Source organism: Heteronotia binoei, chromosome 11 (genome assembly GCF_032191835.1).
Source record: "Heteronotia binoei isolate CCM8104 ecotype False Entrance Well chromosome 11, APGP_CSIRO_Hbin_v1, whole genome shotgun sequence".
NCBI classification, from domain to species: domain Eukaryota; kingdom Metazoa; phylum Chordata; class Lepidosauria; order Squamata; family Gekkonidae; genus Heteronotia; species Heteronotia binoei.
The window spans coordinates 36,550,379-36,570,019 of NC_083233.1; the positions used below are offsets into that span (position 1 = coordinate 36,550,379).

General features: G+C 42.2%; 2 protein-coding genes across 2 annotated transcripts in view; both read left to right on the top strand.

Moving 5' to 3' along the window:
- Positions 1–19,641, top strand: part of RADX (RPA1 related single stranded DNA binding protein, X-linked) — a 213,207-nt gene that overhangs the window by 63,721 nt on the left and 129,845 nt on the right. The gene's annotated exons all lie outside the window — the stretch shown is intronic.
- The window catches only part of RNF128 (ring finger protein 128), a 56,236-nt gene continuing 45,807 nt past the window's right edge, over positions 9,213–19,641 (top strand). Inside the window, exon 1 of the mRNA XM_060250375.1 lies at positions 9,213–9,795. Within this exon, the coding sequence (XP_060106358.1) occupies positions 9,336–9,795 (460 nt within the window). The 5' untranslated portion in view covers positions 9,213–9,335. The remainder of the gene's footprint in view (positions 9,796–19,641) is intronic.

Consider the following 19,641-nt stretch of genomic DNA (forward strand, 5'->3'; position numbering starts at 1 on the left):
TTTAAACAAGCTTCCTTTCTCTTAGCAGAGGACAGGTAGGAGAGGGAAAATTGGGTGCTTTCAAGTCTCACCCATCAGTGCTTTAGAAATGCTAATGGTCCTCTTAGCCAGAGACAATGAAATGGTCAGCTCACATCTCTAGCTGAAAACTGACACTTAGAAAGGACTTTGGGGTGAAGAGAGGCTAGAATGTATTTTCCTGGAGATTCCAGGAAATGATTCTTAGACCCACTAGGGGGTGGGCAAGCAGAGATAATAAAATCTCTTGGCACAGAAGGAGAGGGCTCTTTTTTTCTTTTCTTTTTTGGGGAGATTGATTCCATCTTGGGGAAGGAGTCTGGGCCTGAGCTCCAGCTGAAAGCTGCCATTGTCCTGTGGAGAAGACAAAGGGATGGCTACCTAAACAAAGACACCAAGGACATGGGGGAATCTTCTACAATGTTGTAACTTCTGAGCTTAAAGAGTGTGCCTTAGATTCTAAGGCTTAGAACACGACCAGTTAGGGTATGTACAGTGAGAGGCAGATGAATTGTGTGTTTATGTTTTTCTTTTATACTCCTTACTCAGTCTATTGCTGTGCTGAGGATATGCATGTGGTCATTTTACTCTTAATAAATTCTTGACTGTTTTGAACGCTGGTAATTCTTCATACCACATGGCCCTCCACTGTTCAAACACACTATTTAATGTGTTCGAACACACTATTTAGGGGGAGGGAGGTAGTCAGTTGGTAAACTGCTGGTTCCCTGGAAGCATGCAAGTGCAGTAAGTTGTCCCCATGATAATCATTCACTGGGTAGCTGGATAGGCACTCACTTAGAATGACAATGTGGGAAGGGAAGCTGAGAGCACTGAGCCTCTTGGTGGGTAGTTCTTAGAATGGCCAGTTGGTAGTGATGGCACTGAAAGAGGTATAGAAAACCCCTCTAAGGGCTGGGTAGGCTGTACAAGGACTTCGGTGGCTTTTGGTGCCAAGATGCCTTGGAGAGCAGCCAGAGCAATGCCAGAAGGCAGCCAGGCTGTTTCACACAGGCATGTTCTTGCAGCACTTTCCCTGCAGGTGTCTCTTGTCTCTGTCATTCATCATACATGCTTTATTAAAAAGGACTTTCAAAAAAGGTGTTTCAGTCTATGGCAGGGAGAGCTGCCTCAGTAGTCTTTTTGTTGTATCCTAATCCATTTTGCCTGACTGGGTCAGTGTTCATTCATAAAAATGCTTGGGCCCAGATTGCAAATATGTTGTGCATGCACATTCTTGCACTGCTTTGCCAAACCTCCCCACCCCACAAATCCATCTGTCCAGTGTATCCAGAAAAAAATCAGTTTACAAAAGGATGCTTTTCTTGGTTCTCTCAATCCTAGAGGAGTAGAAGCATTCTCTGTTGCTTGTTTCTTATACCTCCAGTCTGGATTTTGCCAGCCTATCCATATCAAGCATTTTGTGTTAAATGAATGTGCTGAAATTAATTGCAAATGGTTTATACATTCTCACAATGCCACCTGGGAAATGTAGTTTAATCTATTAAATTCTGAGGATGGTGGTGAGCAATTATCCTGCATTTCAGTTTAGGATTGCAATTTATGGCCAAGGACTCGTTTACCTCTGTCCCCATACATTCCCCAGAGGGTACTACGGTCTGGATCCCAACATCTCCTAGTGATTCCCGGGCTGAGGGAGGCGAGATTAGTGACCACCAGGGATCAGGCCTTTTCAGTAGCAGCCCTGTCCTGGTGGAATCAACTGCCGGAAGAGGTTAGGGCCTTGCGGGACCTCGCCCAGTTCTGCAAGGCCTGTAAGACCATTCTCTTCTGGCAGGCCTTCAACCTACTGTAGGAGAATTCTGGAATAACCGCCATCCTGGAACTGTAAGGAACATCTAATGCGTTAGCACCAAGCTGTATATTGTTTTAATCTATGTGTTTAACATATATTTAAGTGGTTTTATTGTTTTTATGACTGTGATCATAGCACGCTATGACCTTGATGTAAGCCGCCCTGAGCCCGCGTTGGCAGGGAGGGCGGGGTATAAATCGAATTAAACATAAACATAAACATTAAGCAAAGATTTTTTGTGTGTGTGAAGATGAAAGGTCTCTAGTCCAAATGTCATTATCTTACCTATGAAACCACCAAGTGGCCTTATGGGAAGTTCAGTATGAGCAAGTTTATTTTGTTAAAACACTCTCACACGCACACACTCACACACAATTAATTATAGGCAGTTAAATTTTTGGGGGCATAAAATTACAGCATGAAGCAGATCACACCCCAGCAACTTGTAGTCTGAATGTATAAAATAGTTCAAGGTATATATCAGTAAATACCAATCACAACGCAAATAAAGTTTGTATTCATGTTAAGTGACTGTTTTCACATCTCTTGAAAAAAAATGTTGATCAAATTCTTTCAGCTGTAAGTACTATCATCATCAGTCTCCTATGTACAGTATGGCAATAATACTATCCCATATTAGACTAATGGTTAAAGTACCTGAAATGCTTGAAAGCATTAATAAAGCATTAATGAAAAAAAATTGTTATGACCCCCCCCCCCTTTCCCTCCTCTTTTTTACAGGTAGGTTCTCCCACTTGATTTGACATCTTGAAATTTCAAAAACATCTAGAGCATACTTCCACCCCATGCCTGCTTCAAAAGTTAACCACCCCCATCCAGTTGGTTTCAGGCAGAAAAACAGAGCTTTTCCTTGTAGAAATGTAGCCTCCTCTCCTCCTGGCTGCATTGCTTAATTTCTGTAGAAACTTCAGGCTACATTTCTTTTACAGTGCCTTGCTATGGGCCAGTTCAAGTCTTCTGAAATCAAATCTTCAGTTTTTCTACCATGACATTACTATGTCTACCTAGGTGAATAACTCCTATTTCATACCATAGTAAATTACACTGTTAGGCAAGGCATTCAAGGTCACTGCAGTGTAATGCAGAATTTTGTACTACTAGGATTTGCAAGTAAAAACCTGAAATTCAACTGCATAGATTCAAGACATTGAATAGGAGATAGGTGAGTGTCCAAATATGACTGATTCCTGGAAAAAAATCAACTTGATCAATAATCTATAAAGGTTTCTTTCCAATATAAACTTCTGGTGTTGATACAGCGCTGGCTTTGCACATCTAGTTGCACTAACAGGCTAATAGTTCCAGATATGGACACTCATCATTATCTATGCTAAATGAAGGTCTGGATCCCTCCTGGTTTTGTTTTGCTCAGTCTTTTTGTCCAATTCTGCTTCTTACAAGAGCCCATTTCATACAGATTTTGTCCACGTAAGTCACATGGTCACCAATATAGCCCTTTTTTGTGGTCAAAGGAGAAACAATGTTCCCTCCCAATCAATGTTCCCTCTACGCTGAAGAGTCTTGTGAGCAAAAATTCTACTTTGTGAGCTACTGGCATTAAAGTTGTGAGCTACTGCATAAATTATTGTGCTCTGGGGTCATCCTTCCTGAGCTAAGATAAAAATGTGTGAGCTGGAGGTTAAAAATCTATGAGCTAGCTCACGCTAACTCAGCTTAGAGGGAATACTGTTCCCAATGCTTTGTGATTGCACTAAGCCCCTATTGTCAACCATTCAGTGACTGGTCTCATTTCTTGTAGCAGTCATTTTGTTAAGATACCCACAATTTTTTCTCAAAATTCCAAATATGCCCACAGATTCAGCAAGGTAGACATACATGTATGTCCACAGCACAAACCTGGGTCTTAATTGCTGGACTGATATACTGGTGTTTTGAAGCATAACCCTGGTAACTCTTGGTTAGGGACTTATCAGTGACTTTGGAAATGTGAGCGGGGTTCCAGGTTACAAACAGTGAGTGTTAAGGAAAAGGAATGGAGCAGATCTCACTTTGGGGGCAGCATCTGAAACCCAAAAGTGTGTTCCAAACAAAACAATGATTCCACCTGGGGGCTCTCTTGACACAAATATTTGGGATTCCTCTTTTAAATAAACTTAACAGGACATATGGTTGCATGGATAGCATGTAATTTTTTTACACAGATGGTTGGGAGGAGGAAAGAGATTGTTATGAGGCTGTACCTGTTCCTGCCATCTTACCGGTAGGGCAAAAAAGTTGTAACAAGAAGCACAGTGCATATCCTGTTTTCCTAACCGGTGTTACTAGGCTACCTTTCAAGTCTCAGCACTGAAATGTCACCAAGATAATTTGCTGTGGAAAGATCTGCATGATGCAATGGATGATGTTTCTGCCAAGTTAAGGTATGAAAGAACCAGATTCAGATCCCCATCTCACCTATGAAGTGTTGCAGCCTTGATTGTCATCACTTCTCAGCCTAACCTACTTTTGAGGCTGAGAATTATTTGTAAAGCATATGATATATGCCACACCAAGTTATTTATTTATGCTACTTCTATCCCATCTTTTCAGCCTCCCTCCCCAGAAATGTATTTTTTCCACCAAGGTGATTTATAAAACCAAATGGACTATGTTACCAACCAAAATTTCAACTTAGATGATAATAAAACAAGTTTATAAAAAAATTATTTATTTTACTTCTCTTATATCCTGCCTTCCTCCCCAATGGGGACCCAAAGCAGCTTACATTGTAGGCTTCTCCTCCATCACAACAACCCTGTGAAGTAGGTTAGGCTGTGTGTGTGACTGGCCCAAGATCCGCCAGCAGACATCCACTGCAGAGTGAGGATTCGAACCCAGGTCCCCGGATCCTACTGACCCTCTAACTACCACACCAGCTCTCTAAAATGGCAAGCAAGCTAAAGACCAGCAGTTACTTTATTAAAAAGTGGGTAATAAAATGTATTGTTTTAGTATATTTTTATCTCACTTTTCTCCCCAACTGGTGAGCCAAAGCAGCTTACAAAAATATACTTTACATACTATCTAGTATTAAAAAAAAAACAACCAAATGTAAACAAGACATCTTGGGTTGATGTCCATCAGGTTAATCTGTCTGAACAAGGCCATGGGCTTAAAAGGCTCTTGCCCTTCAGCTTGTGCTCACAGCAACACCTCCCAGGCTATAATAACTACCTACAGGAGAGAGCAAAAACACTCAGTCTAGACCACGGGTGGCCAAACTTGATTAACATAAGAGCCACATCGAATAAATGTCAGATGCTTGAGAGCTACAAGATGCATGGAGAGAAAGAAGGGGAGGGAGAGGTGGAAAGAAAGCAACTTTAATTTTAAATGCATTCTCTAAGCTTCTGGCTGGTTTGGGTTGGAGAAGATTTAAAGAGAGAAATGCCTTCTCCAAGCTGGCCAATGGGGCGGTGGGGGCTTCAAAAGCCACACAATATGCGTGAAGGAGCCACATATGGTTCCCGAGCTAGTTTGGCCACCCCAGGTCTAGCCAATTCAAACTGGCAGCCATATTCCCTTACTTCTCCCTCCATCTGGTTTGCTTTGGCCTGGTACCTAAAACTTGATTCCAGACCCCCTTTAAAGTGAAGCATTCCACAGCTAAGGTGCCACCACAGAAAAGTCACTCTTTTTGGTGCCTTCTGAATTCGAGGGCATTCAGAGAAGGGCTTCTAGAGATTATTGGGCAGGCTCCTATGGAAGCAGGAGGTCCCTTACCAGCTCTGGTGCTAAGCTATTTAGGGCTTTAAAGGTGAAAGCACAACACTTTAAATTTAGGCTGGTGGACTATTATTACTATAGCGAGCTGGTGGACTATTATTACTATATGCTAAACACTCAGTTCTGCTTTCACCTTGCAATCAGTCTAGCAATTTCAAATTCATGAAGAACTGGACACAGGTGGGAGCAGGAAGACAACTTTTCCATTAAGTGCCAAAATCAACCAACACCTCCATGGGAGCAGCAGGTCATGTCAATCAGTTTCTACGGCTTGCTCAAAATACTTTTAAAAGAATGGGGTTCAATTTGCATTCCATTGTTCTGTCACAGGTAGCTGCAGTGACCATGACTTGTTACTGAAGTGTGAAATGTGAGAAGGAAGATTCATTCAGAATTGTATGTGGTGGGGTGTTGAATAAGGTCACGGGACATATAGATGTTGACAAACATGTCTTGAGAAATGTTCATTATTTGTCAGCAAATATAATTTCACTCAGGACTGAATGTTATCAACTGGAATTTCTCTGCCCATTTTTTCCAGTACCATGAATGCAGGTCTTCTTTGACTTTGACAAACAGTCAAAATAAAGTCTCCAACCTTTTTTTCTTTTGAAATCCCTAGGACTTAAACACCAAGACTTCAAAGAGTGAAATGCTTCCACATGACTTGCTTATAACCCTAAGGTCCTAAGCATGTGTCAGTCCTGAGAAGTGAAATTACAAACTGGACCACAATAGTCATGTTAATTTAGGCTGCAGCATACTATTAGTTATTCCCAGATACCATTATTGAAATCACCAAAAGCGAGGAAGTTTTAATGCAACTATTTTAATAGGCAATGAAGCTGCGTATTAGGTATGTGGTGAATGGTGGATCAGTGCCAAAGCAGTTGACCCATTTCTTGTCCTTATGTCCAACAAACTGCAGGGCTAATTCACATATATACCAATGACTGCAGTAACACATGGTGACTTGCAAGTGTGACAGCACCTACATCATGTACTGATGGACTAGGCACTGGCATTAAATCATTGTTCAGACCATGTGTGATGACACAGTGACCTGCAATTTGGGTGACCTGCAATTTGACAGCCCTGCAACAAGCTTTCACCCATAACTGTCATCCTGTAGATTTTGAGGAAGCTGCAGCACACAGAAACTGTAAAACGGCTGGGATTTTTCAGTATCTCCAGATTTATCAGATTTCTATACCAGATCTTAATAAATATTTTCACAGTGCCTTCAAGTTGATTTGTTAATCATGTTAGCCTCAATCCTAAGAAATTTAGTTGCACTTGCATTCAGATTCACAGAGCTAAAATTAGTTGCAGCTTGCTACTGTTTCCTGGATGTGAATGCTGGCAAGGTAGATGCCAGTTGGGGTGGTGCAACAGATGTCAACTCTGACTCTTTTTATTTTAGGCACGGAAACAGTGTCTTATCGAAAGCTAACCTTTGGAGTCTGAAGCTGAGTCTACCCTATGCACTACTCCATACAAATTCTTGTTAATTAGGGCCAAACTGGATGAGATGCTGGAAGATATGGGAACTGATCTCTGGCCCACTTTGTATTGCAGTTGTGGAAGGGGGTGGGATAAGGATCAGGGCTGCAGCCAAGGCTAAGGACGATAAGTAAGAGTCTCACAGAAACCAACAGTGAAGTCCTAAATAAAACTATGCCTTTCTAAGTCCACTGAATTCAATGGCGGTAGATGCACTGCATAGAGTTGTGACTAAATTAAAGTTAGGCTGCAGTTTTATCCATACTTCGGAGCAGGTGCCATAGAAACCAGTAGATCTTGATCAGACTGACAGGACTCTAATCCTAGATCCTGCAGAAATTAATGGGGCTTCCAGGAACTAAGCTCTTAGCTAAGCCACAATTTTACTGTATTTATTCCAAACGAAGACATAAGTAAGATGACTCTCTTTTAAAAAGTTATACACCAAGAAAAATTGTTCCTGGGCCTAACTGTACTGTGTACGTGAATGTAAGACCACCCCCTCTTTTTTATAGCATACCTGGAGGAAAAAAAATAGTATTTCATTGGAGTAAATATTGTACTTGTTGATTGTGTTGAGTAAACAATGGATTGGGCTGCAGTCTTGCGCATACTTGCTCAGATGTAAGTTCTATAGTAACCAATGGGGCTTCCATCATATAAGTCAATCAAGTTTATTATGATCCAAAATGAGAAGTCAAGACCATCAACAAAACATATACATTAGCTGTGTGTCTGAATATACTGAATATAAATATACCGTTCTTTCATATCAAAACCCTGAGACATAGACTCTTCACCCTGGTCTACAACATAATAAGGCAACAGAATTCTAAGGTGGTGAAACGGACAGTACCATTTCAGAGTATGGGATGGGGGGACAACATATTTAGCACTACCCCATGTAAAAAACTGCCTGCAAATTTAAACAAACAAACAAACCCCACTGCACTTCAGTAATAGAAATTCAACTCCATCCCTTTGCTTTCTGTACTAGTTGTTCATTTTCTGGGAATAATTAACATGAGCCAGTTTTGAGAAAACAAATATAATTTCTTCACCTGTTTGTACAAATCAGGTCTCAGCTGGGCTTCAATCCTAAACATGCAAGCTCAGAAGCAAGTCTGACAAAAATCAGTGTAGCTTTGTTGTAATTTGGACATGTGTCTCCCCCAGTCGAATCAGACAGGCTTGGTACACTTTTGTGGTGGTACATTCAGGGAGGATAGCAGTGCCAGTCTGAAGCAGCAGAACAAAATTTGAGTCCAGTGGCACCTATAAGACCAACAAAGTTTTATTCAAGGTATAAGCTTTCTTGTGCATGCACACGTTTTCAGATGGGAGAAAGTCCAGATGTTCTGAGCTGATTTGCTATTGCCCAGGGGTACCAGATGCATTGCATGTCGTCTTTTTGGGCTTGAAGGTTAGGAATATTCCAAGCTAGTAGCAATTATCAGTTTAAATAATAGGGGTGTTTAAAAAGGGATTTGTTATAGTGGGTCACTTGTTTGAAGTGGTCAGTCGGGAAATATGTCCTCTTTTCCGCTTTTCAAAATATGGTGACCTTATGGTTGCCTGCCGCTGTCTAGCAACTCTGCCTGGACTTTGCTTGTGGCCTCTCCCATCCAAGTACTAACCAGGGCCGCTCCTACTTAGCTACAGAGACTTAAGGAAATCGGGCTTGTTTTCCCGACGCAGAAATAGGAGCCACGGAAAACTAACCATATTTAGTGTGCAGTCCTAAGCAGAATTAACACTGCTTTAAAACAACTGACTGGATGTAGAAGTGGAAAATTATGATTAAGATGTCATTAAGAGATTCGAATACGAAAGGCTCGGCGCATCTTGGACCAGTCACGCTCTCTAAACCTAGCCCTACCTCACAGGGTTGTTGTGAGGACACACCAAAAGAAGTGGTAAGGGCTCGCGCCACCCAAGATTCTTTGAAGGAAGGGCGGGAGAAAAGCACAGTGACTAAAAACCAGACGCGACGTCCGTAACCTTGTGAATGGCTGCGCACGTGGCGGTCCCCTTTACTTACCGAAGCTTGTGGCAAGGGGCGTGGCTTCCCGGACCCGCCCCCTCCCCCTGAGGCGCGCGAGTGGGCGGGAGAAAAAGGCTCAGGTAGGAGGCCGGTCGGCGCGCGCGGGGTCGGGCTAGTCGCTGACGGAGCGTCTGAGGAGAATCTTTCTCGCCACTTATTCCCTCTCCGCTGCCTCAGCGCACTTTCTCTCTCGGCAGCCCAGCGGAGATGCGGGCAGCGTCGCCGGCTGCCCTGCTGGCGGCTGTGGGCGCGCTGGCGTGGCTGGGTCCGCCGCCCGGCGACTTCTCTCAAGGCGGCTCGGCGATGATGGCCTCCGCACAGTCTGTGTGGACGGCGTGGCTGAACGTGTCGTACAGACATCCCGGCAGTAACGAGACCTTCCGGACGTTGGGCGAGAGCGGAGTCTTCGGGCAGGACTCGCCTCTGCGCCGGGTGGCCGGGCTTCTGGTGGCGCCCGACAGGCCTGACGGCCTCAACGCCTGCAGCCCCCAAACCAACTTCAGCCAGGCTCCTGCCAGCGGCCCCTGGCTCGCTCTCATCCAGCGCGGCGGAGGCTGCACTTTCTCCGAGAAGATCCGCGTGGCCGCCGAGCACAGAGCCGTCGCCGCAGTCATCTACAACTACGCTGGCGGGACAGGCAACGATGTGCAGCCCATGACCCACCCGGGTGAGGAGAGGAAGGGAGGGAGGAAGGGGCTGATTGGCTAGCGCCTGGGACCAATCGCGGAGCCCGGAATTGGGATCGGGTCGCTCATCTTGGCATCGGCTGGCGGTGCCACAATTCGGTTAGATAATATATGTTGTGTATGTGCAAGACTTTCACACTTGTATGTTCACAAAGGCATGCTTTTGTATATAGAAGCACATGCTGTGTTATGTATCAGCATATCTCTGTGTGTAACAGCTACACAACCACAAATATGCTTGTGTATCTGTGTCTGCATACACAGGTTATTTGTTTACTGCATTTGTCAGAAGATGTATTTTAGATGTGCCTGGATGGATTAAACTAGTGCTCTGTCTAGTCCAGCATCCTGTTTCTCAGAGGGTTGTCCTGGAGGCCAGAAAGCAGGCCATGGAGATTAAGGCCTTCCCCTCTTATTGCTTCCTGCTGATGATATTCAGAGGTTTGCTATCTAGATGTACAAGTTCCCTTTAGGTATCTTTTTGACCAGTAGCCATTGATTAATCTTCTGTGAAGTTTTTCAGTCTCCTTTTAAAGTTATATGTGCTAGTCTTCACTAAATTCACTCAGAACAAACACCAAAATTTAATTGTGTGTTGACTGAAAAAGTACTTCCTTTTGGCTGTCCTGAATATGTGGTCTTATCAGATTCATCCAGTGCCCCTGTGTTTTAGTATTGTGAGAAAGGGATAAATAGTACTCCCTGATTACTACTTTTTCCATGCTATGAACAATATTATGAACTTTCCTCTATTACTTAGTTGTAGTAGTAGTTGTTGTTGTTGCTTTTAACTTAAAAGGGCTAGGGCAGGGGTGTCGAACTCATTTGTTATGAGGGCCAGATCTGACATAAATGAGACCTTGTTGGGCTGGGCCATGTGTGTACCTCTTTAAGATTAGGTAGCAGAGATATAAACTTTTTAAAGGACAGGCAAAGACGACTAAAGATTTTTTTTTTAAATCCTTAAAATAAAACATGCTTAAAACATTAGAACTTGTTGGTCCTAAAGGTGCTTTCTTGAGAGCCAGTTTGGTGTAGTGGTTAAGTGCACGGACTCTTCTTTGGGAGAACCGGGTTTGATTCCCCACTCCTCCACTTGCAGCTGCTGGAATGGCCTTGGGTCAGCCATAGATATTGCAGGAGTTGTCCTTGAAAGGGCAGCTACTGTGAGAGCCCTCTCAGCCCTACCCACTTCACAGGGTGTCTGTGTGGGGGGAGGAAGATAAAGGAGATTGTGAGCCACTCTGAGATTTGGAGTGGAGGGCAGGTTATAAATCCAATATCTTCCTCTTCTTTGTATTTCTCCCATGGGATCCAAGGAACTGGGCAAAGGAAGCTCTAGCTCTTTCCCTCCCTCCTCAGGGGACCAGGAGGGGAAGGCACCTCAACCGATGGAGAAAATCGAGGTTTTGCTCTGTTGGTTCTGTGCAATTGAGCAAGCCTTGCAAAGTACAAGTTGAGATGCAGAAGGAAGGAAGAAAGAGGGAGAAGGAAGCAGACAAGAGCCAGTTGCTCAGGGGCCTGATAGGAGCCCTCTGGACTAGGGCATTCAAAGGACTTTACAAAAATCAAGTTAAAGGCACAAATCTAAAGTTAAAACAGCTGCACAGTATCTGTAGTGGCAATGATAATTAGTAGAGAACAAGACATGATACACTTCAACAGAAAATAAAGGAGATGCAAAATAAGGGCTCTGAAAGTAACCAAGTTCCCAAATAAACTGTGTAAGAATAGATGAAAGTATTCTTGAACAGGTGCAAAAGTGAGGTATGGAGCTTAACAGGAGCTTTGCATATGCTTGGGGGCCTTCAGCTCAAAATGCCAAAATTATGCATAGTGCAAGACTGTTATACAGAGTGGAACTGCTGTTCCACTTGGCTTGGTGGTGTTCAGTCTGACTAGGAGCAGTTCAACAGGATATCAGATGCAGAAAGACCATTCCAAACATCTGCTGCTGTGACCATTTTAACTGGTGATTTCTGTAACAAAAAAGATGGCCATTGAGCTTACTGTTGAGTAATGCAACTAGAAATACAAAAGCCTGCCAGAAAACATTTGGCAACACTTATGGGGATAGATCTCCTGTAGCAGGCTAGGAAAGGAAGCTTTTGTATGTTGCAAGTGAGTTAATTGTTCTCTTCCCTCCCACTCTTTTTGCAGGCTGTTACTGGGTCACAAAGAACTAACCTAAAGTGTGTGCCTAATGGCTTGTACAGAGTTAAAAAAAATCATCCCTGAGCAACCAGACAAGGAAGTCTTTATGTGGTACAAGAGAGCAGGTTTTCTCCCCTAAACAATGTGTCAGCATGCCTCAGTAGTTCTGTGAGCTGCACAAACTCACAGAAGAATCAGGAGGAAAATTCTCCAAAGTTGCCATTTTGCTTTTTCACCAGAAACTGATTCTTTTCTTGTGCTGGTTTTCTGTGTTTGAGGAAAACTTACGTATTTCTTTTGAAAGGCATTGCAACAAGTATTTTAAAAAGAGCTGCAAGCTTAAAATACATTAAGTACCAAAAATACTCCAGCAACATGTTTTGCTTCGCTCACATTAAAACAATGAGACCGCTCTATAATTCATTGGTCACACTTTTTATCCTGGTTATGTAAAACAGGGAAGCTGATCTTGGATGTGTGTCCTGGAGAACAGCATGCTGTGAGGTGTATGAGGAAGAATGGACAAGCAGCCCCTTCAGTCCCTGGGGTTATTTTCAAAATCTGCTGCTTCTATGTATAGTGACCATCTGTATATATCTCTTTTCTGGACAAGCAATGCTGGAAACTAGTGAAGTAGATAATAAGTTTTGAAGGAATATGTACCAGTTACCTCACATTTAATAACTCACGTGAATGTTATTTATTTTAAAAATGTGTTTCTGTGCTGCTTGATGCAATGCTTTGGGTATCCATATCAGTAATACAAGAACAGTTCTTAGAAGAACATACTTGGTTGTTCCTGGATATTGGAATAGTGTTACTGTGCATAGTAGTGTATTCCATTGGGGAAAGGAAGTAAAGCACAGTACATAAAGCATTTGACCCTTCTTTCATCAGTAGCATTTCTCTGGTGGCTAGGGAGCAAGAGAGCTCTCATTACTTAAAGATGTTTATCATCCTTTGGGAATTATGCTGCATATTTTTTTTTTTTTTGCTTCAAGAGCCTATGCTTTATTTATATGGAGGGAAGTTAGTTAATGTGTGAGATGTTAGTATAGTCCGGTTTACTTGATGGAATGTGAACAGACCTCGTAAGTATAAGGCACACAATGGGAATATACTTGTTTAGTGTTTTAGTCTGTGCCTTTAAAAGCCCTGCAGTTAAAAGATAAAGCTTTTTTTTTTAACATTTAAACATTTTATTGAGGCATAAAAGTAGCTTACAATCCATAACACAAGAAGTTTACCGTGAAGATTAACAGAGATAACATCGTAAGCTTAATAGACAAAATACAGAGCAAAAACAACATTCAAAAACAAAATAAACAAAATACAAACTGAAGGTAATAATAATTATAGTTGTTATAACACAGTATTTAAAAATAAAATAAGATCAGGGAAAGGAAAAAGGAAGATATAATACACTTTAAGTAACTTGAAATTAACTTGTTAAAAAAATTTTTATAACAAAAGGAAATCCTTATACATTTTATTTTTAGAATAAGAGTTAGCATAAAATGGATCGGTGTCAAGCTTTTCCAGAATGGGAAGCCAAGTTGCCAGATATTTAGCGTAGGCTTGGTATGGGTCTTTGTGGTCTATGGCTGCCTGAATTTTATCCATTACAATGTGTTCCCAGACCTTAAGTAGCCAGTTGTCAAGTGTTAAATTCAATGAGTTTTTCCAGGACTGCGCGATCGTGGTTTTAGCCGCTGTCAGGAGTTTAACTATCAAGGATTTTTTAGAAGATGAGAGACGGGTATCAGACCAGTGATTGAGAAGTATCCTTGATGGGTCATCTGGGATCAAGACCCCAACTAGGGAGGAGAGATGGGCACAAATTGAGGTCCAGAATGGTCTGATTTTGGGGCAGTCCCACCAGCAGTGAAAATAAGAGGCTTTGAGCCCACAGTTTCTCCAGCAGTCTGAAGAGCCTAACTGGATCATATGGGAGAACTGGTTAGGAGTAAGGTACCAACATGCAATCAATTTAAAGTTTTGTTGAGATATATTTATAATAGTAGATTGTAGGGCATCACTAGCCCATATAGAATCCCATTGGTCGGGGAAAAGGGTGATGCCACAGTCGTTATGCCATTGAGTGGTGTAAGAGGGTAAGGTTGCTTCGAGTTTAGACAATAGGATTCGATACAGCCGTGAAATGAGACGTTTAGGCGTTCTCTCTTCATGAAAATGAAGAACCAGATGTTCATAGTCAGATGAAGGGCGAGAAAATGAGGAGATCACATTAGGGTCCTGAAGAAAGTGCCTGATTTGAAAGTATTCAAACCAAGGTGCTGGCTTAGTCAAAACTTGGTCTAGGTCATTTTTGGGTAGAAGTTGTTTAGAAGATGAAAGAAGATTAAAGAAAAAAACTTTTGAGGAGTCTCTCCAGACCTTGAAAGAAAAGGGTAGTTGAGCAGGGAGGAAATATTTTTGTCCTATAAAGGATGACATAGTAGAGAGTCCTGGAGCTAGAAAATGACGCTCCGAACCCCATACTGACAAGAGCGCCCTGAGGAATGGGTTCATGAATTGCCACGGTGGGCGTTCATTTTTCTTGAGCCATAGTAGTTCGTAGTGTTTCAGTGGGGTAAAGTGAGCTTCCTCTATGGGCGTCCACGGCGGTGGGGGATGTTGGTACAGTATTTTGGTCATCTGGGATAAAATAGTAGCTTTATAATACTTTGCAATGTCGGGAACTTCTAGGCCACCTTTTTGTCTTGATCGACATAAAGTTGAAACTTTGATTCTAGGCTTTTTATATTTCCAGATAAAGGAGGTCAGTATTTGTTGCCAGGATTTTAAGATAGGCTGAGAGATCTCAATAGGAAGAGCCCGAAAAAGATATAAAAACTTGGGGAAAATGAAGGATTTAATTACATGGATTCTTTCCATCCAGGATAATTGCAACTTATCCCATTGCTTTAGCGTGGTAGTAATCTCAGAAGCCGTGGCCGTGTAGTTAGTTTTTAATAGGCCAGCTATATTTAAGGGAATTTTCAGCCCCAAATAGGACCAATAATCAGAGACCCAATGGAAGGGGTAGTTTGCAATTATGTCTTTTTTAGAAGTATCGGAAATTTTAATCGGGTAGAGAATTGATTTTGAGTGGTTAACTGTAAGACCTGAAAGTTTACTGTAATCAGACAGGAGAGAGGAAACAGCTTTAATAGACTGTAGTGGATTTGTAATGTATAAGACTATATCGTCGGCAAATAAACTTATTTTAAAAGTAGAATTTTGAACAGAGATACCAGAAATCTCTGAAGAAAGCCGTATCAAATTTGCAAAGGGCTCTATGACAATGGCGAATAGCAGTGGTGATAGGGGGCACCCTTGACGAGTTCCTCTTTCTAGGATAAGTGAAGGGGACTGTTGACCATTAATTTGTATAAACGCGGATGGACAGGAATACAAAGAATCTATAACCGTTCCGAACCTAGGTCCGAAACCCATATGATGTAAGACTTTTTTAAGGAAGAGAGGTTCTACACTATCGAAGGCCTTCTCTATATCTAAAGCAAGAATGCAGGAGTCGTATGGCTGAAAAGTGCAATATTGAATTAAGTTAATTGTTTGTCTAGTATTGTCTGTGATATCGCGATTCGGAATAAAGCCTGATTGGTTGGTGTGAATATGGAGCCCTATGATTGTGTTCAATCTAGCAGTCAAAATGGAAGTAAATATTTTATAATCATTATTTAGTAAAGAAATGGGGCGGTAAGATTTAACATTTAATGGGTCTTTGTCTTTTTTGGGAATCATAACTGTTTTCGCCTGGGACCAGGAGGGAGGCATACAGCTGGAGTCCAAAACGAGATTGCAAACAGTGGTAAGGTGAGGTACCAGGGAAAGAGTGAATTTTTTGTAAAATTATGAAGGTAGTCCATCTCTACCTGGGGTTTTATTGATTTTGGAGGCCTTAATGGCGTCAATGACTTCAAGAGAAGAAATCGGAGAATCTAAAAAGGCTTGGTGTTCGTGGGAGAGTTGGGTAAGGATCTTCTGGTTTTGAAAAAAGTGGTCTATTAGGTGAGAAGGAGGATTGGACGAGGTGTATAGCTGTTGGAAAAACTGATGGAAGGTGTCCAAGATTTTTTTGTTTGATGAGTGTATTTTGCCAGAGTTGTCTCTAAGACATTTAATCTGTCTCTCACCTAGCTCTTTCCTGAGTTTCCATGAGAGTAGTTTCAACGAACGGGGGTGGTTATACCAGTATTTTTGTTTCACGAATAGTAGATTTTTTCGAATATTAGATGTTTCCAATAAGTCAAGTTTCTGTCTTTCGAGAACAAGTTTTTGGTAAACTTTATTAGAGCAGGTTTGCTTGTGTTTTTGTTCCAAGTGTTTAATATTGTCTAAAATGAGTTGTTTCAGTTCTAATTTTCTTTTTTTGTAGGCCGAATGCAGGGAAATACACTTGCCTCGCAGAACAGCTTTCATTGCGTCCCACACAATTTCTTTAGAGACCCCACAATCCAGATTGTTTTTAAAATAAAGATTGATCTCTTGCTCTAATTGTGTACAAAATTCTTGGTTCAGAAGGAGTGATTTATTTAATGTCCAATTGAATGAAGGCCTGTCCTGAGAACCAACATGCAGTGTGCACTCCAACCAAGCATGGTCGGAAAGTGTCCTAAGGCCAATATTGGTGTGAGAAACTTGGTTCAATAAGGAGGGAGAAACAAGAAAATAATCAATCCTTGTAAAGGTATTGTGTAATGCCGAAAAGTAGGTGTAGTCCTTAACCCCCGGGTTATGCAATCTCCAAACGTCACATAGGTTAAAATTATGAAGGACAGATTGCATAGGTGCTGGGAGAGAAGTCGGGGGAGAGCGTGGCTTAAATGATCTGTCCCACTTGGGGTCTATGATTTGGTTGAAGTCCCCCCCTATAATGACTGCCCCTTCTTGGAAAAGGGCAAGTTTAGAAAGCGTATCTTTTATAAAGGTAATTTGTGAGGAATTGGGAGCATATAGAGAAACCAGAGTGAAAGGAGAGTCATTAAGTGTTCCTTTTATAAAGATATAACGTCCTTGGGGATCGACTTCTTGAGCTGACAAAACGAATCAGGTATTTTTTGAAAGTAGGATGGCGACTCCGCGTGATTTAGAAGAACCGGGAGCTACATACTGTGTATGGAACCACTTAGATCGAAGTATGGTGGAGCTTGCCGACTTAATGTGGGTTTCTTGTAGGAAAAGAAGATCAGGTTGTAATTTGGTCAAAGCAGAAGAAAGCCGCTTGGCTTTAATAATGTTGTTAAGACCTCTGCAGTTGAGAGAAATTAACTTTAAGTCAGACATAATTTAGGTACATTAAAGTAAAAAAAAAACATTGTTAAGATCCATATAACGCCTGTAGAACCCGGACTGGGGCTCTGTATAACAATGATGAAAAAAAGTAGAAGAAACAGGTAACAATGACCAGATTTCCCTTGTTCTCAAAACACAGAATAAACAAAGAGAGAACATTGGGGTGGGAGTACCAGGATTGGTGACCTGACTGCCAAAGTCTAGGTTCACAACAACAACCATATTTGTCTGAACAAACACAACCATATTTGTCTGAACAAACAAATTGAACAAACACAAACCACTTTTCAGTATAAATGTAAAAATTTCCAAAAACCCAAACACCGCTAAAGGGATCCACTGAGTTCGAGGGTCATGGCCAGAGTATACCAGGACATACCAGTGCTGGTCAAAAAGCACCGTCTGAAAAGGGCCATAAATAAACACCAGTAAAAGGTACCTTTTCCCTTTGAAAAAACAAATCAACAATATTAACAACATAAATCTTACTAAACTGTTCATTATTTCCAACCAGGAAACAATGAAACTTTACTCAGTATATAAGAAATATACACTCTAATATGGAGGGAGCAAAAGGAAGGAACATCCCAGCTGTTCCCTTAACAATGTGACATAATAAGAGGAAAGAAAAACCCCGCTCCCTTAAACCAGAACAAGATGGCATGGGTAGTGCAAATACGACTGTTCAGTAGCAGGAGATGGAAGTAACAGGAGGTGAACTGAACGTCCATGAAGGAGTCAGCGTCGTCTTCTTGGCTTGAAAGAAAACAGTGGGTTAGTTGAACGAGATGAAGTAGCCCCACTTGAGTCAGGAGATGAAGGAGAGTCAATGTTTAGTTGTTTAAGAAGATCACAGCCGGAGGTGAAATCAGAAGCTGTTAGCCGAAGGCCCTGGTGAACAACCAGTATCTGGATAGGGGAAGCCCAGCGAAAGCGTATTTTGTGTTCAAATAGTGAATTTAGAATCGGCTTCATTTCTTTCCTATGCTGCAGGGTTTCTGGTGAAAGATCAGCTAGAACCAAGATCTTTTTGCCCTTGTAGAGTAGACCCTCTTCAGATCGGGCTCTCTGTAAAATCAGGGTTCTGGTCCTGGAGTCTGGAACCGTGGCAAGTATGTCTCTTGAAAAGTCTTTTGACTTGGGCTGTAATGCCCCCAGACGGTAGGCAGAATCAATAAGAGGGGCGACTCCATCTTGGAGGTGGAGGGCTGAAGCAAGCCATGAGGCAATGAAGGTTTTTACCTCCTGATTCTCTTCTGCCTGTTCTGGCAGGCCTCTAAATTTCAGGTTGGCAGCCCTTAATCTGTTATCCAGGTAAAGCACCTTCTCATGGAGCCATAGGTCTGAGCTTTGCAGGGCTTGTACAGCCTCGTGGGCCACCGTAGCCATTTCCAGCGCTGAGTCTGCAGTTTGAGTGACTGCTGAAAGCGTTTCATTAATTTTTTTTAGTTCTAATTGCAAGGGGGAAATAGCTTTGCTGATCTTCTCCCCCATTGTGACCCCTATTGAGTCCTCCAAGCGTGAAATCGCCGCTTGAAATGTTTGGGTCATTAATAGAGAGCCCTCTTCCTGAGCGGGGCCGGGGGAAGGGCTGGACGCCATTTCAGAGAGAGGTAAGGGCCCGGGGCTCGTTGGAAGAAAGTTTAGTACCTGCTGCGTCGGTGCGGCTTTCGCGGGAGTTTTCTTGGCTGCCTTGGTGTTCCCTGCAGTTCGTTTGCCCATGCCAGGTGAAAGAAATGGTTGGGAACGGGAGCGGGAGAAGCGGGAAGGGACTGTGAGCCGGGAGCCGCTGCTTCAAGCGTCCGCCATCTTCCGCGTCGCCGCGCGCGCCCCCAAAGATAAAGCTTTGAAGCTGTTACAGGTCTGCCTGAAATGATTTCTGCATTTTTCCCCCTGCTGTATTTTTGCAGCTCCTTATGCATTGTATCATCCATGGCTCTACCCAGTGTAAATTACAGTCTATAGCATAAGTGTTTCAGTTAATAAATAGCTAGTAAGAAAATCAGCTTGCCCTTGGTAATATAGCAGCCATTTTACTGAGTATATGAATTCCATTGGTAAGACAAATGCTGCAATAGCTTAAGTTGAAAACCAAAAATGCTTGCAGAACAAATGCTGCTAAACAGTTTTGAAGACTGTTATGTGTAAATGCTGCAAGACTGTCACCTATTAACAGGTATCTCACTTGTGGAAATATGCAGCATTGAAGCCAGCAAACAAAAGTATATATGCAAAGGATTCTGTTATATATCTGATGAAGTTGCTTCTTTTCATATTGTATTCTGGAGAGATGTGAAATTCCCTGGAAACATGCCGGGGGGTTTTCATTGAGAAGATCAGTGCAGCAACAGACT